Here is a 23,693-nt window from a genome sequence, read left to right on the forward strand (position 1 = left end):
AAGTTCTGCCCTTCTTTAGTGAGAAGTAAGCCCGAATGGGGAGAGAAGCAGCAGAGGTGAATGTGTGAGTTGTGATGTGTGGCTCCCAGCCATGCACAGGTTCTTCTCAGTCAGCACTTAGTTTGGCAGAAAAATCTTGCTAGAAGATGATGATGATTATGTATTTCTTTTAAAGAAACATCCTTCAATCTGAGACAGAGAGGCTGACATCTCATTGTCTGGAATGGGACGGAACAGCTGAGATGGACATACCAGAGGATGGTAAGAGAAGTGATGTCAGGAGTAGCAATGACAATTGCTCTTCTGGAATGGAACTAGAGTTTCACTTGACTATTTTGGCCAAGCAGTTTTGGCTGGGATGCTGTCAAGCAAAACACAGATGATACTTTATGAGCATACTCTAATTATAACACAATACCTTTGTCTTCAGCAAAAGATCTTGTCCGCACCACCGTTGGGCAAACTAGACTGCTGATATCGGAGAGATTCAAGCAGTTTGAAGGGCTAGTAGATAACTGTGAGTTCAGACGTGGTGAAAAGGAGACAACGTGTGGAGATCTGGATGGATTCTGGGACATGGTGAACTTCCAAGTAAGGATTTTTTGTGTTTAAAGTTTCTGTCTGGCATTCAGGTGCCTCTTTCAACTTGGACTGTACACATCTGTGCAAAGTCAAGGAATAAAAGCCCTGGTTGTGTGCCAAAGTGACATATATTTCAACCTGCATAAAAAGTGTAAATTAGCAGAATTATTGAAAATGGGCAAATGTGTCAGTCATGGTGAAGACAGCAAGTTGTTCAGAGCTCTGCAGCTCTGTCTCCTGGGAACAGTGCTGTGGGGCTTCCTTGTATCCCACACTCCCTCTGACTTCTGAGATCTTACAAGTCATTGTTGCCCACACAATCTAGGCCTATTTTGATAGTGATGTGGGCAAGAAACTGGCTTAAAAAAACAAACAAACCAGAAATGTTGATTCTTGCGGTGCTGAATTCTTTACCTTCTCTAGACTGTGCTGGGTGCTGAATTTCAGAATCTATGGAGCCCTGCTTTGAGCAAAGTAGTTTACATAAGAACAGCCCTGCTGGATCAGGCCCAAGGCCCATCTAGTCCAGCATCCCGTTTCCCACAGTGGCCCACCAGATGCCGCTGGAAGCCACAGGCAGAAGTTGAGGGCATGCCCTCTCTCCTGCTATCACTCCCCTGCAACTGGTACTCAGAGGCATCCTGCCTTGGAGGCTGGAGGTGGCCCACAGCCCTCTGACTAGTAGCCGTTGATAGACCTCTCCTCCATGAAGTTATCCAAACCCCTCTTAAAGCCATCCAGGTTGTTGGCTGTCATCACATCTCGTGGCAGAGAATTCCACAAGTTGAGTATGCGTTGTGTGAAAAAGTACTTCCGTTTGCTGGTCCTAGATTTCCATAGATTTCTATAGATTGTTTTCTTTCTGTATCGGGTTGACTTCCAAAATACTCCAAGGAGTGTTAGTAGTACAAATGGAAAATATATGTACTTGTCAATGTCTATGTCAATGTCAAAAAAAAAAGCCAGACTTCAGACAGGCTGTCCAGCCACTGAACACCTTGTTTTCAGTATTCTCAAGTGAAGCTTGCAGTTGGTCACGCTCCACCTCCAGACACAACCTGGGTTATGCTGGTTTTCTGGATCCCTGCCAACCTGGTGGTGTTTATTGTACAACATTTGTGTACCACTTTCCAGCCATAATGGTTCTCAAAGTGGTTCCCAGTCATGTAATCACAAGTAGAGACGAATGAGCTTGCCCTCCCCTTTTAGTGCTCTGCATTCAGAATATCCAGTCCTGTCAATCATGTCAAAAGAAACCTATGGCTCTGTTGCTCCCATAGGCAATGGCAGCAAAGGGGGATAGATGGGTGTGGGTGGCAATGTTGCTCAGAGTCCTCTTCCCAAGCCAGCAGATATTCTGCCATTGCTGCTGCTCTGCTCCCAACCCTTAATGATGTATAAAGTCCTCTCCCCAGTCCTCCTACTGGTGTCGCTGTCTCTCCAGGTCTGCAATAATGGCTACGGGGGCGGCAGGTGTTGTGCCCACCAGCCAGCAAAAAAACAGGGCCTTGTGCTCAGCAGTCAGATGCCTCCGTATGCTACCTTGCAGATCCTGCAGGCCATAGCCTTGTTGCTCTGCCCATAGGTCAAAATTGGCACCACCACCACCACTCCCGGCCAAATAGTATCTGTTAGGGCTTTCTATGACCTTGGACACCACTGGGCATGAGGTCGCAGCTGAAGGATCTGCTGGCAGGACTCTCCTTAAGCAGTTCTGCTTAGTCTTGAGAAGAAGATTCCGCAGGGTTATGCCTGGTTGTCGTTTTGCCGGCAGCTGTTCTTGTGGGTTCCTATAGGAGTCTATTCAGCTCCTGTTCAATGTGTATATGTTGTATGGTGCCATGCCATTCGGGTGGCAACCTAATCATCTCTGGGTCCCTGGCCCACCAATCAACGATGTCCCAATATTTCTGGGGTGGTGTGGTTGGTTCATCCAGCGTGCTGATGTTGCTTTGCACTGCTCTGGTTTGGTTGTGGGTTGATTGCAACAAAATTCATGCCTCAGATGTGTGCCACAGTCTGCTGGCACGCTTTCTTCTCCTCTCGGAACTGTCGATGTAACTTGTCAGCCGCTGTGATGTTCTTTTTGGCTCCGCTCACCTCTGCTCCCAGTGTCACTGCCACCACTGGTGTTGAGGAGTTGCTATCCGGATCTGTGGCTACATGGATGATGCGGGAGCATTGGGATGTCTCTTCGCCTGGTGGCTCAGGTTGTAGTGTGTGTTGTGTTGCGTGGTTGCTGCTGCTGCTGTCAGGTGTGCTTGGTTGCCTTGTTCTCTCCTGTTGTTGGCCTCTGTTCCTCATCTTGCGCCCTGGGGGTTGATACTTCAGGGCAGCAGGGGATGTTGAGGATGAGGCACAAGGCGAGTCTCTCCAAGGCCTCTTAGCCTCTTTCTGGAGCGCTGCTCTCGCCTAGGTCTTCTCCCTCGTGCTGCTGTATGGCACTCTCTGGCATTGTTAGCGCCCTTCCTGCTGCTGCCGTCGTGACTGAAGTCAGCGAAGTGGCTGGCACTGTTGTCCACTCAACTGGTGTTAAGATGTCTATTTCTGCCATTGGTATTACATCTACAGTGGCTGCTGCTGCTGCCATCATTGTCACGGTTATTATTGTGGCTGGGACTGCATTCATCATGTTTGCTTGTGTCATGGTCTCCACTTCTACTTGTGTCATCTCCATCATCATCTCTGGTGTCATCTCAACTTCAGTGAGACTGTTCTCAATCTCAGTTGCTACATCTCAGTAAGTCCTCAAGATGTAACTCTTCCCCCAGTACTATGATTGGTGGTGGTGGTGCTGCTGTCGTCATCTGGTCTTCTTGTTGGCACTGTATTAGTTGTAACTGTCATGCCATCTGCTGCCATTGCAAGAGCTGATATGCTTGTTGGATTATCAATTGTTGCGGCTATCAATGCTGTTGCAATGACTATGGCAATGGCGGTGGTTGTGACAGCAGGAACGCCGCTGTCTCTGTCTTTTGGTATTGCCACCATGTTGCCAAGTCTGCTAGGAATTGTGATGGTGGTGTTGGTGGCACCACACCCGGCGTACTGTTTTCCTCTTCTTTTCACCATTCCTACTGTTACTACTGCTACGTTCTCTGTATCTCTGTCTCCGCAGCCTTTGTCTTGATCTCTGTCCTCCACTGTTGCTTCCACTATCACCATCTCCTTATTCTCTTCTTCCTCCATTACCTCCTTTGCATGCCGCAGAGCCAGCCATCCCAGTCCTCTGCTGAGACGGGGTTCAGGTCGTTGCCTCCAAACTGGGTTGGCCACTATCGGAGCATGCTATTGTCTCCCTCGGCGTTGGCTCACCAAGTCCAGCTTGGCACTCCATTTGTATTCGAGCTGGTCTGTAGTGTGAAATATGGTCTTGTCTTTTTGCCCAGCTCAGCAGACTCATGCCCAGCCTTATCTTGCTCTTACTCTGGCCTTTGTTACTCATTGTCTTGAGTCGCTCAGAGATCACCGCAGTGGATGTGACAGCTTGGGCGATGTGTTTTGGCTGCTGCATCTCACCGGTGTGGAAGGAAGTGCTGATAACATTCCAGTTATTGCTGAGCTGCTGCCCGATCTCTCGGTGGCTGCTCTTGCTCCAGGTTAAGTTCGAGACTATGACTGCTGGCACAGCGGCCCTGGCCTCCAGGTAGACCCAGGTCTTAATTGCATCCAAGATCAGGTAGGGTTGAGTACAGATCAGACTATGGACTTGGTCTAGTGGCCAGTGGAGGCACTGTTGCCATTGTTCTTTTATAGAATGGCCTTCCTCCCTGTCACAGCGGACCTTGGGACTCATCTGCTCACTCGCTTTTAATTCATTAGACGCAGGCTTCTCAGCCTCTAATAAATAGCCTTGTTAGTTTCATTGGTTCCATCAACAGTTGTCCCACCACCACCTCTGGTTTCACAGGTTCTACAGGCCTATTGTGTTCCACTAAATATCCCTTCTGTAGCTGTACTAAATCCTCAAACATCATGGACGTTGTAGGCATTCTTGTTTTTGAGGAACGGGTCTCTTTAAGAGACTCGGGTTCCCCAGGTGACATAGTTTTCACTAATGTCTCTGTTTCTGTTACCCATGTCAGTCCTTGCAGCCCCTACGAATTCTACCACTTTTCAGACTCTTCCCCCACCATAGGGTCCTCATGCACCACAAGCCCCTCAGTCTCCAAGGGCCCCTGCAAATGTGCAGGTTCCCCAAACATTGTTGTGATATCCCCCAGATATCACAGATATCCATTAGACACTTCAAAATCTTTAAACACTACAGAGTCTCCCGATTCTCTCTTGCTTTTCCTGCCCCGCCCTTTTCAGTGTTTGGTCACTGTCCTCAGCCTCCATTTTGTGTTTGGGCTGCTCTCCTTCCACGTCCACCATTAAGTCCTCTGCTTCTTTCTTTACTGATCCCACAGGTCCTACAGACGCCGTAGATTTTAGTGAGTTCACAACTCTTACCGGTTCTACCTTAGTGATTGCTATGTCCATAGATTCAGTTGTTTGGTGTGTGGTAAGGTCTCCAGCCCCATGGTTTGGTTGTCTTTCTGAGAGTCCCTTGGTGTCTCCCTCGGCCCTCTCCCCACTCAGCTTTCCTCCCTTCACTCTCCACCCCTGCTGGCAGCTGTTGTTCCCAATGGATCTGGGTGTTTCTGGGGTGTATATGGGTGTTTGGGGTTTGGTTCCCTCAAGGCAAGCACTTCCCACCCTGCTGACCTGCTTCTAGTTGGTCACGGTGTTGTGGCAGCAACTGTTCTGGACTTCCATCTTCTTTCTCTTCCTCCTCCTTCCTCAGTGGGGGAGCTATCTCCCAGGCCTGGAGGTCGCCTGACAGCCCAGTTAGCTGGGCCAGAGCAGGAGCCCCATTGCTGGGAAAGCTCCCCCTGCCCACCCCCAGGAGTCTACTGCATGTCTGAGGGTTGGTGATAAGTGGCTAATAACGGGAGGTGAGCTGGGACCCACCTTGGGATGGGAAAGGAAGATGTCCCCTATTTTACAGGTGGCTTCCGTTTACTTGGAAATGAGTTCATAGCCTTGAAGTTCTTTGGGGTCTTTTCTTGTGTCTGGAAATCCAGATTATGATGGTGAAAAATCACCAGTTTTGCCTGGAGAGAAGGCTGCAAATCTTGACAAGAAAGGCTGCAATTTTGTGCACATCTACTCAGGAGGAAGCCCTGCTGAAAAACAGCAGGCTGTCCTTCTGAGTAATAAGAAGATTGGACTATAAGTGCCTTTGATTCATGCCTTTATGATTTCAAGGTTAGATGGGTGTGCTGAGTAGAGAGTAGCCCTGGGTCCTTCTAGGAATATATGAGAGACTTTCTGCACACAGTTCGTCAAGTCAAGGATTCCTAAAGAAAGTAATCTTCTCTATGTTAATTGTGTGAGGTACAGGTTATTAGCCTGCAATTTTAATATTGGGAGGATAATTGTCCTCAGTGTGGCTTATGCTTCCCACTTAAGCCTCTTAAGCTGATGGGAGTTGGACTATAACTCCCATCATCTGGTGACTCAAGGTTAGGACCCTCTGGTCTGCACTGACTGTCAGTGGTTCTCCAGGGTTTAAAACATGGGTCTTTCCCAGCACCTTAAGTGGCGCAGCAGGGGAAACGCTTGACTAACAAGTAGAAGGTTGCCGGTTTGAATCCCTGCCGGTAAGTTTTCCAGACTATGGGAAACACCTATATTGGGTAGCAGCAATATAGGAAGATGCTAAAAGGCATGATCTCATACTGCGCGGGAGGAGGCAATGGTCAACCCCTCCTGTATTCTAACAAAGGAAAACCACAGGGCTCTGTGGGCACCAGGAGTCAAAATCACTTGGTGGCACACTTTACCTCTACCTTTAATGCAATATTGAGAAATGGAGCTTGTGTTTTCCTGGTCCTGTGTATGTTTAGCCCAGTATCTACAAAGCCTTCAAGTGCACAGTAAAGTTATGTACAACGAATACAGCCAGCTGGATGGTGGTTGTTATACTGCTTTCCTACAAAAAAACAAAGTTATTAAAATGGTTCACTCAGAAGAAGATGCTTTCCTGCCCTCAAAGGACTCACAATCAAAAAATAATGCTAGGAAGCCACTAGCAACAGCCACTGGGAGGGAGACTGTGCTGGGGTTGGGTAGGGCCAATTGCTCTCCCCTTGCTAAATGTAAGAGCCACTGCTTGAAAAGGGGCCTCTTCACACAATTCACAGGGTTTTGGCTGGTTAGCATGGCCTACTCTTGCAGGTTCTCTCTCTCTCTCTTTCCTTCATAGGTACAGGATGTGAATAAAAAATTTGAGAACTTAAGGAAGCTTCAGGAGAATGGATGGCAAATAGCGGCTGATGTCCTGGCGAAGAGACCTGCCAGGGTGAGTAGCTTCCGTGATTCTGTTTCCGAGTGGCTGTCCTGCATAGTGGAAAGTGACAACTTCTAGTTCTCAAAGGCAGACTTTCCTGAAGCAATATAGTGCTTTTAAAGATAGAAATATCTTCCCTTGGCTTCTTTCAGATCAGTTCTCAACAGGACCTCAAGCCTGTCTTTCCTCTCTCTAACTGCAGCTTGAGAATAGCCTATGGCTGACGGGAGCCAAGCTTATCAATCAAGGGGTATACAAAACACAGCTATTTCTATTAACTTATGCTCACTCACAAACATGGTGCTCGTCACAGTACATTTACCTGCAATAGACCTGCCAGTAGGGAAAATACAACTTGCCTAATGAGACAGTTATATTAGACAAGGACGTTTGTGAAGCAAGTTGCATTGTGAATAATAATGTGATATATAAGAGGTACATGGGATTTTGTTAGTATTGCCTGATTTCCCCTGCCCACAGACCACCTTCAGTTCACAGACCACCATTTGGGAGCCACCTGGTGTCGGGAGCTAATGTGGCATATTTGCGAAGAGTGGGAGCTGCGAGGAAGCAAGTTCCCAGTTTGTGGCCTCTGCTGTGAACTCCCCGGGTGGCCTTAGACAAGCCCCAATAGAGGGATGGTGATACTGGCCTTCTTGTAGGGCTATAGTGAAGCGTGCTGAGAAACATTCGTGCACGGCCTGAAGTGTTCGGAATACTTGAGATATGCTCTACAAAGGCTAACGGGTTGTGTTTTCAAGGAGGAAACCAGGGACTGACTTTGTATAGTCTTCAGTGTACAGCCTTTGAAAGAAAGTCAGGACTCCTTTTGTATGGCTAGGAGGGAAACTAATTTTCCCTCGACTGTTCACGCTCTAGGGATTCCATTTAGAATAAAATAGTCTCTCTGTTTCCTGGTTGAGAAGCCAGTCCCCAATCTTTCAAAACTGCTTAGAGTAGGAATTGGTCACTGGAGCCAAAGAGCCAAATCTGACCTCCAAAGGTTTATTTTCTAGCTCGCCGTATAGTCCCTGGTTCCATGGGCACCCGCATGCATGCATGCATGCATGCATGTGTGCACACGCACACACTCGGTCTCACTCTCTCCTGCCACTTTCTCCCAACCTGGGAGACAGACGGAAGGTTCTTCAACCTTCTTGGCTCTGCAAGAGTGCTTTGCCTTATCGAGCTCAGCTGCTTCCTCTCCTGTGCAAGCCAAGAAAGGGTGGCATGAACAGATGTGGTGCCTTAAAGCCACACTGGGCCGCAGTGTCCCGGGAGCATGGATTCCCAGATGTTGACGACAGCTCCCATCATTCCTAGGCAAAAGCTCATTGCAGCTGGGGACGAAGGGAGCTGTAGTCAGCCATGTCTGGGAATCCCTGCTACAGGGAACACTGCTGGGCTGGAATGAGGCTTTTAATTATTTATATATACCCCTTTTCAGTGAGCACGCACACAATTCTCAGAGTGGTTTGCATAGGAAGAGGATGGTTCCCAAAGGGCTCACCATCAAAAAAGAAACACAAGGTAGACACCAGCAATAGCCACTGGGAGGGAGGCTGTGCTGGGGCTTTTAATTAGATTTATAGTTTTGATACTTTTAATGCTGGGTTTTAAATTATTTTAATGTTTCAAATAGTTTTGGGCAGTATGGAAATATGTTTAATTAATTAAGGACAGTTGCTCTCCCCTTGCCAAATATTGAGGCTCCCACTCTGAAGGGTGTCTCTGTGCCCATTTATTAGCAGTTAGGAGTCCTTGCTTGACTTGCATTGGTGGGAAGGTCAGTGGACGGAGCCAGTGCTGCTTGTCTTCCAGCCCCTTCACTACAATTCCCAGCACCCCTAGCTGCAGTGGCCTTTGGCTGAGGATTATGGGAGTTGTAGTCAACATCTGGGAATCCCTGTTAGAGGGAACACTGGCCCCTTCTTATAAATCAGTTACCAGTTACAGAGTTGAGTAGCCAGAGTTCCCTCTAACAGGGATTCCCAGATGTCCCCACAACTCCCATCATCCCTAAGCAAAAGTCATTGCAGCTGGGGATGCTGGGGGATGTAGTCTACAATATCTGGGGTATCCCTGTTAGAAGGAACAGTGGTAGTCTATCTCATTCCACAGCTTACCACTAGGGGGCTTGGTATTCTGCAGCCCCTTGAGACAGTAAACAAGAAAAAACACCAAAAGTCAACAGGTTGGCAGGCAATTCCAAACTCTGGGGTTGTGGTGGGCTGGTATTTTAGAAAGAGGTTCTTTCTCTCATTCCTCCCAGCACAATGCAGAGTCTGCTCTGAGTCACTTTCAGTTGTAGAATATACTTTTTATGAATAAAAAACATTGAATGTTGCTAAGCTTGAGGCATTTATCTCTTATATGCATTTTAAGCATCTCCTGGAACAATGCCCGTTTCAGAGGTTCGCTGACCTGTCAAAGTAGCTAGAGTCAATATTCTCTCTTGTGACCTGAAGCAGCAATGGGATATTTATTCTCTGGAAAACAGACACACAATCTGATTGGATCGAGCCTCTGCTGCACCCCCATCTCTTGCTCAAAAGCTGGCCTCTGTCCGAAACCCAATTTTTCCATTTGTCTGGGAGAAGGAAGTTTTAGCACTTAACTGTTCAATACCATGTTATTTTGGTAGTCCTTAAGATGACTCCTTAAGATGTCGGAGGTGCGGTTTGAACTGGATCTTCCCAACGCACTGTCTTTGTCACTGCACAACAGAAACCCTCACAGGGCAGATGTCTGAACTTCTGAAGCAAAAGAGATAAGTTGGGCAACCCCATAAATTAGTCCAGACACCTCTTCTCCCTCCTCCCCCGCCCCCATAAAAGGTCCCTGCAACACTAAGCTCTTAGGAGGCATGTCAGAGGAAAATGTCATCTCCTCTTTTGCCTTCCAGAAGAAGGCCTCTCAAAGGGCAACCAAAGCAAAGGATGGCTCTGCTGAAAGGACTGCTGCCCGAAAACGCCTTGCAGCTATCAAAGCCCTCATGAAGAACCAGATGAAGCAGGACGGGGTAGCAACGGAGGCTGCAGGTCCAGCAATGCCCTGGCAGGTGGAGAAAGTGACATTTGATGGCGGGTTCTTCCAAGTCGAATCTCCCGCCAAAACCTTCGCAGGTCAGACCAGAGTGGTTCACTTTGGGCTAGCCTCTTGTCCTGGGAATGGGAGATTCTCTGCTTGAGAGGGTCTGTCTTAATGGTCTAGTGGGCTTCAGATGCTTTGGTTAAGAGAAAAAGAGCCTGGTTCACCCCCAGGGAGCTAGAAACTGCTGAATGAAAATCGCAGCTGAGGATTCTCGGTGTGATCCAAGCCTTCCTAGACACGGGGAATGATTGCTAAGGAGGCCACAGGTTCTTCTCAACCAAATGTTGGGTACATTTTGGGCTATGGATCATGGTGTGCACCCAGTTCACCACCATCCCGCCTTCCCATACAGTGCAGTACAATGAGTCATGTGACTTCCTATTACCGTATTTTATGGACTATAAGACTCACTTTTTTCCTCGAAAAATATCCGCCAAAATTCAGGAGCGTCTTATATGTTTTAACAGTTTACTATGTTAAAACTCTGAAAAACTTGATTAAAATTAAGGTGCGTCTTATAGTCCGTAGCGTCTTATAGTCCGTAAAATACGGTACATTTATTTATTGCCATTTCCTCAGTTTATACTCTGCCTTGTTCCAATTTGGTCTGACTCAAAGTGTGTTTATGAAAACAATAGTCAAAAGCAATGCAGTGTTAGTGCTGATTTTTTTTCCATTCTGATTTGTTTGTATTTTATTTTTGGGGTGATAAGCTGCCCTGAGTTGTTCTAACAAGAAATATGAGGTATAGGTATTTTAAAATAAAATTGAGGCAGTACCACATAGAGTAAATACCCTATCAGAACAGCGTTACATTAAAATGTTTTAGAAGCCTTGTGATTCAGAGGAGCTCTGGCCAGTCTCCCAAAACATCTGCTTGGTTGAGTTGGGTGGGCCATCTGAGAAACCTACAGAAGTGGCACTACCCTCAGAGAAGGCTTTGCTCCATGGCACTGTCAGCCGCCTCATCAGTGGTGGCTCCTGGAGCAAGTAGGCATGTATGGAAGCAGGCATTCCCTCCAGGATACAAGGCCCCAACCTGTTCAGAACTCAAAAGGGTTAAAGCCATTTTCTTGAGTTGGTCCTGGTGACCACTGAAGATCTCAAGACTGACGCTGCTGCATTCTGTACCCACTGAAATGTCAGGGTCACCTTCAAGAGCAGTCCCATAGAGCAGGGGTTCTCTGACGTGGGTCCTCAGATGTCATCGGGCTGCAACTCCCACCATCCCAGCCGCAACTGCCAATCATGATGGGAGTTGCAGTCCAACACTGGGGGACTCAAGGTGGAGAACCCCTAACCTACAGCATACGTGTGCAGTACACCTTGTGAGGTTGCCAGAGCATGAATGACAAAAGCTGGGTCCTGGTTCTCTGAGTGGACATAGCTTTGGCTGGTGTGCCAACGGGTGGAATGGGCTGCTAGCCACAGATGCTATCCAGGTGACTGGCCAGGCGGTGAACCTGATCACTGGGGGAGAGTGTGGCCCTCCTTGTCGAGAGCAGGCAATGATCTAATGCTCAAATCCAAGGACCTGCCGACTATTGACTTCTGTCTTATTTGAGTCCTTGCGTTTGGTCCTGAAGGATAGACGAGGTTCCCTTGAAGAATATTGTGGGGGGTGATTGGTTGGATTATTGATTGTCTAGAGCAGGCCTGCACAACATACAGCCCGCGGGCATTTCCTCGGCTGCATGGTGACTGGAATTGGGGGGGGGGGGCGGTGGACAGTGGCCCCACGAGGGAGTCCAGTGGTGGGGGGGGCAAAAATGGCAGGGACGGAGGGAGCCCAGTGGGGAGAGAAAGCGTTGCCGAGGGATGGGGAGGGAAAGCTGTTAGTGGGGGGAGGAGAATGGGGACCTCCGGACGGGAAACGGACTCTCTCCCACCAAGACTGCTCCATTCATATTCATTCTCTCTCTCTCTCTCTCTCTCTCTCTCTCCCACCAAGACTGCTTCATTCATTCATTCATTCTCTCTCTCTCTCAAGCCAAGCCTCCTGCTGCATCCTTTCCATCTTTCTTTCCCCTTCTCCCTTCTTTTCCAAAATTATGAGAAGAGGTTCTCATTTTTTTCTCCTTAAAAGTGTTCCATGTTTTGTGTGGTGATTTGGCAGAGGTGGAAAGGAAGAACAATGCATTTTATTATGTATTTTGTACAGATTGTATAATATTTATATTATTAGAATGAATTTTAATTCAACTTATTTCATATTAATTTAAATCAATCTTGGCCTGCCAGAACATCAAAAGTTAAATATTGATTAAATTCATTTTTAATTCATTTCACTTTAATTTGGTTGATTGATTAATATTAAGTGTTACTCTAATAATCAGCACCCTAAGAATTGACCTCGGCCCCCATGAACCAAGTTACGGTTGGTTTCGGCCCGCCAGGTCACTTGAGTTGTGCAGGCCTGGTCTAGAGTGTATGTTGAGCTGTTCTGCTCATTCCTCAGAATGAGGTGGCAGGCTGTGATGGCAGAGAATGTTATGGTCAACCACAGCTTTCTGTGTAGTGAGCAGAATGATTCTTGGAGAAGCTGGCATCCGCTTCCGGTTAGGTACAAACTGCTTTGTTCAAAACATTTTCTCAAAAGATCTTAGTGAGGGGTGAACACAGATTTTTATGATGTCCTTTTGATAAGCATCTCTAGATTGCTAAATACTTAATTTCCCTTCTAGGCCGGACTCCTAAATCTACTGGCAGAACTCCCCGACGGATTTCTACACGTACAACTCCAAGATCTGCCAGCAGGACGTTGCTTCAGAGTTGCGCAGACACTTGCGTCGTAAGGCTAGGCACTCCAGTCGTATCCAACTCTGTCCCTCCGCAACCAGATCTGAATACCTGCTTGACTTTTGCTGGAGCTGACCACCTCAGTTGCATTCCTGAACAAAGGTATACAGCTGGGCTGAATGTGAGCTCATTGGGCTGGTGCAGAAGTGACAATTTTGTTGGCAAGATCCACATGTGTCTCCTAGTCCAGCGCTTGGCAACAGCATAACAGCCTTGCTGGGTCAGAATGAAAATTCAGTCTCCTCTAGCATTTTGCTTTCCACAACAATCTCCAGGTGCCTTCTGGGCATCCATGTGCAAGGAGGCAGAGTACAACTCCCAAAGGTCACTGTGGCTGGAGATGATGGGAATTATATGTCTGGCAGGACCCAAATTTGAGAGCCCCTGGGGTATGCTGCCTTGAGAGAACATGGATCTTTGCTTCCTCTCGGTGTATAGCAGGAGGAGCCTTTAGTCTAAATTAGTGGCAGGTAGATGTTTTCTAATTTGTATCCCACCCTCTTCTTTGGGCTACAGGCAGATTCAAAAATGAAGCATGACCCTGCCCCATCAGGCTGAGGGGTGCAAGGAAGAATAAAAACACAGAGGAAAGGCTGTTTACATACAAAAATCAGAAAACCAAAGGCCATTGTGGCAGGGGATCATGGGAGTTGTAGTCCAACATCTGGCAACCCAAGGTTGAGAAGCCCTGCCTTAAGGCAAATATGTGCTGGTGCTTCTGTGCAGGACAGCTGGATGCTAGCTCTGAACTGGTCCGCCACCCCTTGGTCGGATTCACCCTAAGCCAGAGGAACTAAATCAGTTGATTTGTCTCTCTATCTGTTGTACAACCATTGCTGGTTCATCTTCTGCTAGAGGGCCCCTTCTCAATACCTGTTTCCTGCAACAGAGGATGTCCATGAACTTATAGCCATCCCTCAAAAGCGTCCATTTAACTTGTACTAACCCCACCTTGCAGAGTGTCTTTTCTTAGTTCACTTCCCTCCTCCCCACTTCTTTATTTCTTCCAGCAACGATGCCCGCCCTGCTGTTCCTTTGTCAGGCGTTGCTAGAACATCATCTCGGTCTTTCCCAGTACTAAACAGCACACCATGGGGCTTAATTCCAGCCTTGGGGAAGGCGTTGCAGCTGGTGGCAGGGAATGTGGCCGGCTGCTTGCCTGTGAGGGGGAATGGCCAAACTCTGTGCTCATTCAGGGGATCAGTGTCGCCCTTCTAATTGTTCAGTGACTTGGGCACCAATTGTGGGGCAAAGGAAAGGTTTGGGGTGTCATGGTGATATGGGCATCTGCAAGACTTGAGGAGGGGGACAAAGCCAGCAATCCAACACTCCCCTGCCTGGGACTATGCCCCATTGAATTCAATGGGAAGGTGAGTCCTAATTCACCCAGGTAAAGGTTGTAAAAACACGACGTGTAAATAGCTGGAGAGTGATGCAGCCTGCAAGCAACACGTGTGATCTCTTTGTGTCTGCTTCCTCCACCCTCCAGTGACACCCAAGCTGCAGAGGAACCTTGTGCCATGACAGAAGACACAGCAGAAGAACCTAACGTAAGTGGTGCCTTTGTGGAGGTGCTACTGTTGTTTGAAGGTCAGATATTCCCAAATAAAAGTAAAACAGTGAGGATTTTTTTACTTAACTGCAGTGTTCCCTCGAACGGGAAACCCCCAACGTTGTTGACTACAACTCCCATAATCCCCAGCCAAAGGCCATTGCAGCTGAGGATGCTGGGAGTTGTAGTGAACAATATCTGGGAATCTCTGTTAGAGGGAACACTGCTTAACTGTTCAGCTGAAATTTGCTAAGGCCACTGGTCTAGGTAAAGTTCCTTCTGAAGGCTAGATGCCGTTCACAAGCTGCCAGTTGGCCAATCCTGGTGCTGGTGAATCTCTAAAGCTGGGTGACAATTCTTGGTAATACTGTACAAAGACCAGTTGGCTTCTCCTCTTTGCTCTTATCTGCTTCTCTTCTGAATCCTCAGGAAGCACAAACTACCACCAGTGACCGGGGATCGCCCTCAAAAGAGATGAATGGCTCAGTTTCTGTCCGTTCTCAGGAGCTGGAAAATCCCGAGTCCAATTCGGAAGTCCCAGATGCTGAAGAAGATGAACAACAGATGGATGCCGATCTGGGTGGACAGGATGTTCTGTGCAGTCCCAAGAGGGATTCCCCGTTTGAAGGAACTTGTGATCAGGGTGGAGAATTGCATACTCCAGGATGCAAAACAGGTAGATGTCCCTGTGAATCTTTAAGCAGTGAGACTGTTCCCATGGCCCTAAAGAGGGTCAAAGGAGTGCCCAGGCAGGGTGGGAGAGTTTTGTGCATGCTATTGATTGGCTGCTGTGCGTTTGCAAAGATCAAGGCAGGAGAAGGGGAGAGTGATCGTGTGGGAGCTGGGTAGGACAGCTTTTCATCCACCCTCAATAAAATACATGGGAGACAATGTGGGTTGGCCATGCCTGTGGGAGTTGTAGTCCAACAACATCTGGGGAGCCAAGGTTAAGAATTCCTGGCTTGCTTAATCAGTTTGTTTCATCCTGTGGACGGAATCTTTTAGACTGCCATCCCAAGCATATCTACCTCATTGATCACAATGCAACTTGTATTCTGGAGTCGGGGCAGGTGACTTCTTTGCTTCCCTCCCCTCCACCTTGTTCCTGACAGTGAACACTTTGGTTCCCTTCCTTTTGAGAGAGGACAGGTTTAAGTTGCTCTAGTCACTTATGGACTGTCAGTGCTTGATCATGGAAAGAGGGAAGGTGTGCCATTAAAGCTCTAAAGAGCACAATCTACAGGGAGCTTCTCCTGCACAAGCCCCCATCCACTTAACTATGGGATCTGCCAGGCACTAAGTGATACATGAACCAGCCCTGGGTGACATTAAAACCCCACTCAACCATTATTTTATTTTCCAGGCTCTCTTCTTGGGGACTTCTTTTCCTGTGATGAAATGGAACTTGATCTCCGGGTATGTTTGCCTGCAATTGTGTCCATCAGTTGGAACTTCTGAATGTCAGCTTTTGGATCGATGTTCTAATTATTGCCCTGAATTTGGTGCCATGGAATGTGGGGTGGAGGGCAGAGCACCTGTGTTCCAATTCCTCTGTATGTTGTTTCTCAAAAGGCAGCTGGCTGGGGTGTGTGTCATTGGGATACTTGCATGCCAGAGATGGAAATTCCAAGGCTAGCCCTACTGATAATGATAGTGAGGGACGGACTCAGTGGCATAGCCACCACTGGATGCGGGGATGGATATCAAATATCTCTGGGATGTGGGGGAGGCACCACTATGCACCCCTCCCCCAGGACACTCCCTTGTTCTCCTCCTACACCCAGCTGGTGAGCAAAGCATTTGGCTGGGAGCACAAGGTGTAGCCACTTGCCCAGGGAGGAAGGGGCCCTGCGCGCGCACACACACAGGAAGTAGGGTAACCTTTTTTAAAAAAAGAAATCCAGCCCAAAAGTGTGTTCTGTATTTAACAGAAGCCAATGAACACTGCCACAAACAGAGGTACATATTTGTCTGCTGGGAACTCAGATTTTTGACAGTGTGGGAGGTTTCTTGACATCTCTTAAGACTGTTTATTGTTCAACCAGTCTGGTTGGTTTGGGGAGCTTCTGTAATCCTCCCTGAGGCAGGACCGTTGAGCAAGAAGGCATCTGCTGCTGCTTCTGCTCAAGAAGCCATCAGGCAAGCCGTTATGGATGTCGGCATACTGCAGCCAGCCAAGTAAATAATTGTTTTGTGTGTGTGTGTGTGTTTTAAAGCAATTAATCCTTTTCATGTCAAGTTGACCTCTTCTCTCCTGCCCCCGCATACACTGAGGGGAAACCAAGGTCCCATGCATGGGGGGGAAATGGGTTTTTATCCTGATTCCAAGGCTTGGGTTTATCAACAATGTGGTGTTCTTACCAAGGATAGGGTCTAGAATGGGGGGACGGACTTAGCCCCCCAGCTGTTTTTGTACTACAACTCCCAGCCACAGCAAAATTGTGAGAGTTGTAAAACCGCAGCTGGACGGCTGGACTTACCCACCCCACCCCAATCTAGGATTTTTATTTCATTTTATTTATCTATTTAACATATTTATATTTAGCCCCAAACCTGTGTCTCTAGGTCAGGCCTGCTCAACTTAGGCCCCCTAGCTGTTTTTGGACTACAACTCCCATAATCCCCAGCCACAGTGGTCAGTAGCCAGGGATTATGGGAATTGTAGGCCAACATCTGCAGGATGGCGGAAGTTGAGCAGCCCTGCTCTAGGTGTTGTACAGTGTGCACTCCTATACACCGCTATGCGTACAGCAGTGTACAGTGGTGTAAAATATGGAACTTGTGCTGTTAGGTGATTGGTCCATCAGGTCCATCTTGACCAGTCCTGTAAACTCTTAAGCAGCTGCTCTCATTAGGTCCTGAGGCTGAGGTCTTAGAGCTGTCACAAGATCCCTTTTAATGGAAGATGCCAGGAATTAAACCAGAGACTTTCTGCATGTCGGGCATCAGCTCTGCCATGGAGCTCTGGCTCTCCCCCAATGCAGAGGCAGGCCAGGCCAGGTTGCATTGGAAACAGTGGCTCAGTAAAGCCACTGGCCAGACTGTAGGACCCCAGCAGCCCATATTCCGAGATCTACTGGAAGCCTTGCCTGAACTGTTCTTGTTTCAAAGTCTCCACCAAATATCCGCCTCTTTCTATACCTTCTGCAACAATGAGCTTTAGTCAGTTGACTTCTTCCTTCCAAGAAAGAAAAGAAGAGAAAAAGTAGGGATACTCAGGAGGCCAAGCTGTGCAGTGAAGCTGCAGGCCTGCCCCTCTGATGGTGGCTTATCCTAAGCAGGGCATACCTACCCTGTCCAGTCCCCTGCCCAACTGAAGAGATGGGTTAGCAAGTCTGGTCAGGTAAGCCATGCAAAGTCAGACCGTCTAGCTCAGTATTGTCTATACTGACCGGCACCAGCAATCCAGAGTTTCAGGCAGTCATCTTTCCTAATCCTACCTGGAGATGCTGCCAGGAATTGAACCCGGGTCCTTCGGAATGCAAAGTAGATGTGGGTAGGCCTTGGGAAGCATTTTGAGTGGCCAGGAGGGCAAGCTTTCTGCTCGCTACTAGGAACCTCTATGCTGCTGCCACTGCCTCAATCTGTAGCAGATGGTTCAATCTAAACGCTTTGCATTGCACCAAGAGAACTGGAAATGTGGGTCTTGTTCTGTTCTTCAAGTGGCAGCAGAGTCTAGCACTTGATCATGCAGTGGGGTTCTCTTTACCTTGGTTCTAAGCTCATACGTTTCCCCACAGCCAATCCCAGACAGCAGCCTGGTCTTCACTCCTCTGAGAAACGAAGCTGAGAGGTTTGCAGCAACTGCTGTCTACAGCGACCTCATCACTTTCTCACCTCTTCCAGATGGGGAGAAATAAAGGCAATGTGTACTCCAGGACAACCACATCCATGCACTGAGTAAATGGTGGGAGGGGTGGCTGTGTCTCAGCCTCACGCATGATGTCAAGGAAGTAGGCTTCAACATCTTAAGACACCTTTTCGCTTGAGTAGCTGTATGACCAGCACATTGCAGTGGAAAATGGCCTATCGATAGTGGCTAGATGTGAGTTTCTCAAAGATGGGTGCTTCTTCTAAAAGTGAAACCCCAAGTTCTGTGTGATATGAAATTCAAGTGTTGAGATCGTCTGTGTATCCACATGTTTTACTATCTGTCCTTTATTTAGATGTAGTGCTTACAAGGGCTTCTGTTCTAACAGGGCCGACACAGGAAAGGAAACGTTTTTAAGTTTTAAAGGTCTTAAAGGTTGTGGCTTCCCCTTGAAAAATGCCTGTACAGAAAAATTAGTTTTGCAAGCATTTTTTTAAATTTGTTTTCTGTTCTTTTAATCCTATTATTGTCAATCTTTGGCATACTCAGTATTCAATATATTATTAAAATACACTTGCTCTTTGTATCCTGAGTTGTCTTTCAGTGCACAAGTTTGTTTTTTTAATGGAATATTTCTTCATCGATCCTATCCTTCCACAAATCTAACAGTTTACTTTGTCTGAACAGGTAGACTAATACTACAGCTACAGTTGAGGGTGTTTGGGGTGTAGGGTAGGAAGGCTCTCTCCCTGTCAGCATGGCATATGCTGCTGCAGACGACATATACTGTAATCCAGGCTATATGTGTTCTGTGCTGGGGATCCAAAATAAAACTCTGCACCCAGGCTTCTGTGCCAAGAAATCCTGTGTGCTGCCGTGTACACATTATGCAAATGGAGAATCTGCATTGTCTTATGTACAGAATTCAGGTTTCAGGAAGGAGAGGAAGAAATCTTATTCCCTTGCCCTTCAAAGTTTTGAGGCTTCTGTGGATCTGAAACGAAATGCTTTTCAAGCATTTCTTTGCAGCAGGGAGAGCTAGGTAGAAAGAGAAATCTGAGATTCTGAACAAGCTTCAGTGATTCTCAAACTTGGGTCCTCAGGTGTTATTGGACTTCAACTCCCATAATCCTCAACCAAAGGCCACTGGGGCTGGGGATTATGGGAGTTGAAGTCCAATAACACCTGAGGACCCAAGTTTGAGAATCACTGATGCTAGATTCTGTGCTTCTACAAGACTGCAGACTCCATGCATTCATGGCTGCTCTGAAATGATCTTCACACTGGATGCATATTGTAATGATGAGTTAGATCTCCCTGTGCTGGGTGGTGTCACCCTCCCCCAGAAGGAGCAGGTACGCAGCTTGCGGGTACTCCTTGATCCAGACCTCAACCTGGTATCTCAGGTGGAGGCCACGACCAGGAGTGCTTTTTATCAGCTTAGGCTGATTCGACAGCTGTGTCCATTCCTTGAGGAGGATGACCTCAGAACAGCGGTGCACCAGCTGGTAACCTCCAGGCTTGACTACTGCAATGCACTCCTTTGTATGTAGTTCGGAAACTTCAGTTCAAAATGTGGCAGCCAGGCTGGTCTCCAGGGCAACTCTGAGAGACCATATTATGCTTGTTCTGAAACAGCTGCACTGGCTTCCAATATGTTTCTGGGCAAAATACAAAGTGCTGGTTATTACATTTACAGCCCTGAACGGCTTAGGTCCAGGTTACCTTAGAGAGCGCCTTCTTCGGTCTGATCCCCACCGCACGCTAAGATCATCTGAGGAGGTCCGCCTCCAGTTGCCACTGCTCCGTCTGGTGGCAACTCGGAGATGGGCCTTCTCTGTAGCAGCTCCTAGACAGTGGAATGCACTCCCTGCAGATATCCGTAATTTGAATCCTTTATTGGCATTTAGGAGAGTCCTACAGACTTACCTGTTTGGCCTGGCCTTTCCAGAGTTGAAAAGGGTTCTCAATGTATTGGGTTTTTATAAGGTTTTGAATTGTTTCAAATTTTTAGCTGCTTTATTGTATTTTAAAGTCTTTGTTCCCAGTCATTGATTGATTTTAACTGCTTTGTGATATTTGTGAACTGCCCAGAGCTATTCTGCAAGGACGGTCTAGAAATCAAACGAATAAATAAATGTACTCAAAGGGGTGTTGGGCAGAGGTGGGGACTGAAGCAATAGAGGTGAGCTGACAAAAGAATCTCAGGCTGCCATAGGCTGAGCTGCTCAGGAAGCAGGGCCATCTGGCAGAAAGGCAGAGGTGGTGGGGCCAAAAGGAAGCTGCCCCAGGACAGCAGGTGGAGCCTAAGAAAACATCTGTAGACGGGGGATAAAAAGGCCAGCGAGGAGGAGAGCCTGCATATGCAAGACCTCGGAGGCTGAGGAACTGCATTGATGTGAAGCAACTAGTCAGCTCTACCTGCAGCCCTCAGTTTTGAATTAACACAGAACCCACACCTTTCATACTGAAATGGTCACTATTTTGACAGGGAAAGGGCTGTCTGGTTCCTGTTTAAAGGTGATAGTGTCCCCATGCCTCTGCCTAAAAATATTATTGCAATCAGTTTGACACACACACACCTGCTACAACCTTCCTATCTGCTACATCCTTCTCAGACACAGCTGTCCTTGGGGAACAGCCCCTGCATTCACTTCATTCTGTAGCTTCTTGAATTCAACATCTGGTTCCCAAAGTGACTGTATATATACCCATCTCTAGTAACATAGGAAGCTGCCATATACTGAGTCAGACCATAGGTCCATCTAGTTCAGCATTGTCTACAAAGACAGGCAGTGGCTTCTCCAAGTACAACCAGAGGCTCTTGAATTTTCCTTTCCCCTGCTGTATGCACTGACCGGGAGAAGGCTATGGTAGACCTACAAAGCTCAGAATCATTTGGACAATGTTTTTCCCCATAACACTCTATGGATGCGAAAGCTGGACTTTAAAGAAGCAAGATAGAAAAAGCATCGACGCTTTTGAACTTTAATGCTGGAGAAGACTTTTGAGGATACCATGGACAGCCAGGAAAACAAACGGATCATAGAACAAATCAATCCAGAATTTTCACTTGAGGCACAAATGACCAGGCGCAAACTATCATACTTTGGACACTCCCTTGAGAAGTCCATAATGCTGGGGAAAGTTGAAGGAAAGAGGAGAAGAGGATGACCAGCAGCAAGGTGGATGGACTCTATTATGACAGCATTGAATGCACCACTGAGAGACCTTTAAAGGCCAAGTTGAAGACAGATCATCCTGGAGAGAATCTATCTATGTGGTCGCTAAGAGTCAACACTGGCTTGATGGCACTTAATCATTCATGCACTGAGCATGTGTGTCTTTCCTCTCTCCTGGCCCCTTTATTTTTTTTTTCTCCCACAACCAAACTAGATATGGCCACTCTCAACTCTTGATGGCATAGTAGGGACATGATTCGTTTTCTGCTTATCAAGGCAGGATCCAGAATCGCTTGACTCAAATGTGTGCAAAATATTTTGTGAAGAAATAGCTTGAAAACCAAAAATCTTGAGGGAATCTTTTTTGGACTAACTCGTTTGCTGAGGGTTACTGGCCTATTTGGCATGAAATCTCCTTTATGTTACAAAAGTTTCTAGGGACATATTCTAAGAACACACATCTGTGTGCAGCATGGGTAGGGCCTATTGAGTAAGTGGGTGTGTGGGGCAGGGGGTCCATTGTACAGGAGGATCAGGAGGGAAGAGCAGGTTTCAAGAACATTTTGCCTGCTGTCTGCAGCGACCTCATCACATTCTCACCTCTTCCGGATGGGGAGAAATAAAGGCAATGTGTACTCCAGGACAACCACATCCATACACTAAAGAGCTCCAAAATACAGTTTATAAACCTACCCCAAATAGCTGTGGGTTACCCCTATGTGAAAAGCTGCAGGCTGTTTGCAGTAAGCTAACAGCTTCCCCTGGTCTTCCTCCGATCATCCGTAGTTAGTTCTCATTTCTCTTTTTTAAAGTTTTGTTTAGTAACTTATGCAAGAAATATCTCCAAAAAATGTTCCAATTCAATATTTTCTCAAAACCCAATTGTGAAGATGGCAACTAGGAACTTGCTTTAAAAACAGATGAGAGCTAAGATTCTTTAAATACTCCCTTCAGCATTTGTGCAATATAACCCTGAAATGTTCAGATAAGAGGCCAAACTTTGGACGTTTTCAGTTTTTATTTATTTATTTTAGCCCTGCAAGGATGATAGAATCAGGCCTGTAATGGGGGTAGGGGGAGAAATAGCTGCAGCTTAAAACACAGAGATGGGAGTATTAGGTGGTTGAATGCCGAAGGCTTGCATTAGATCATGGCAGGTGTGACGTTGGTGACGGTGATGTCACCTCCAATGCACAGTTTGGTAATTTGATTCAGCTCCTTTACGCGGTGGTTGTACTGCAGAAGGTGAGCGTCGTTGACGGCTACCTTCAAATGATTTGCTTCACACAGAATTTGGATCTGGAAAAAAAAGACAAATAAGTACTGAAAAGATGCCCAGTTCTCTAAAGCAAGAGGCACAGGTCCTAGTTGTGCGAATGCCCCGGATCACTCAAGGATAATCTGTTACAGGTAAACAACCTGTTTTTTTCCATGTTGGGCTACATTTCCCATCATCCACTCTGGCACTGTGGCTTGAATTGTAGACTAACAGCATCTGGGAATCCAAGGTTGTGAACCTCTGCTCTAAAGCAACTCAGAAGGGAAGCTCTTTTTACCTTGAACTGCTTGCCAGCTTCGAAAGGGAACCGGGGGGCCGTCCGCTCCTCCTTCCCCCAGTTGTTTTGAAGCATGGTGTTGCACACAACCACTTTCCTTCCATCTTCATTGAAGCGGGGGTTAAAGTGGAAAGCGATGTCGTTGCCTTTCTTCAAGTCCACTTGGAATCTGCAAGAAACAGGGAGACTCCACTTGTAACCCTGATGTCCAAGAGCAACACTCTGTCATTTTGCCTTTTATTTATTTACAAGTATTTTTCAGGCCGTTAATTTAACGGGTGCTAGTCTCCGCCCTCAACCGCCGCCTCCTCCCGCCCGGGCCCACCGCCTGCTTCGGCCGGGGCCGGAGCCATCCAGGGCTGCCACCGGCCTCCCCGGCCGGGCCGGGCCCCCCACCACCTCAGGCCTCCTACCTCAGGCCCCCCGCCACTTCAGGCCTCCATTACCCTCCCCGCGGCTGGTCCGGTTCCGCGGCCGCCACCTCCGGACTTCCCGCGGCGGCCACCGCCGCCAGCGGGCCCAGTCTCCCTGCCACGGCCGCTCGGACATAGCGTGTTTTCTGGCCGAGGCCGCGGCTCCGCCGGCGCCTTGGCCAGCTTCCCCCACCTTCTCCTCCCCCCCGCCCGGCTTCGGCGGCGGCCGGGCTGGTCCCGCCGCTGCCGCATCTGCCCTTCCCGGTCCCCGCTTCTCCTGCTCCCGGTCCGGGAGCCAACATGGCCGCCGTGTCCCTGTGGCCGTATCTTTCTCGGGCGTTCTGGGCATGCACTCCGCGCATGCCCAG

At 47.7% G+C, this 23,693-nt stretch overlaps 2 protein-coding genes across 11 annotated transcripts in view; one reads left to right on the plus strand and one right to left on the minus strand.

The window, feature by feature from the left end:
- Positions 1 to 18,760, plus strand: part of DLGAP5 (DLG associated protein 5) — a 39,588-nt gene extending 20,828 nt beyond the window's left edge. For 7 of the 9 annotated variants that reach the window (XM_053284052.1, XM_053284049.1, XM_053284047.1 and 4 more), the window contains 9 exons: positions 176 to 261; positions 431 to 591; positions 6,836 to 6,931; positions 9,825 to 10,044; positions 12,697 to 12,913; positions 14,301 to 14,361; positions 14,793 to 15,039; positions 15,727 to 15,779; positions 18,104 to 18,760. In XM_053284052.1, the coding sequence (XP_053140027.1) occupies positions 176 to 261; positions 431 to 591; positions 6,836 to 6,931; positions 9,825 to 10,044; positions 12,697 to 12,913; positions 14,301 to 14,361; positions 14,793 to 15,039; positions 15,727 to 15,779; positions 18,104 to 18,223 (1,261 nt within the window). In that variant the 3' untranslated portion in view covers positions 18,224 to 18,760. The remainder of the gene's footprint in view (positions 1 to 175; positions 262 to 430; positions 592 to 6,835; positions 6,932 to 9,824; positions 10,045 to 12,696; positions 12,914 to 14,300; positions 14,362 to 14,792; positions 15,040 to 15,726; positions 15,780 to 18,103) is intronic. The other 2 variants (XM_053284046.1, XM_053284045.1) reach the window with 2 other exon arrangements.
- Positions 18,761 to 22,355: 3,595 nt separating this feature from the next.
- Positions 22,356 to 23,693, minus strand: part of LGALS3 (galectin 3) — a 32,008-nt gene continuing 30,670 nt past the window's right edge. For both annotated transcript variants that reach the window (XM_053286955.1, XM_053286954.1), the window contains exons 5-6: positions 22,913 to 23,081; positions 22,356 to 22,655 (exon numbers count right to left, since the gene is read on the minus strand). In XM_053286955.1, the coding sequence (XP_053142930.1) occupies positions 22,500 to 22,655; positions 22,913 to 23,081 (325 nt within the window). In that variant the 3' untranslated portion in view covers positions 22,356 to 22,499. The remainder of the gene's footprint in view (positions 22,656 to 22,912; positions 23,082 to 23,693) is intronic.

The sequence above is a fragment of the Hemicordylus capensis genome, chromosome 1 (assembly GCF_027244095.1).
Source record: "Hemicordylus capensis ecotype Gifberg chromosome 1, rHemCap1.1.pri, whole genome shotgun sequence".
NCBI lineage: Eukaryota > Metazoa > Chordata > Lepidosauria > Squamata > Cordylidae > Hemicordylus > Hemicordylus capensis.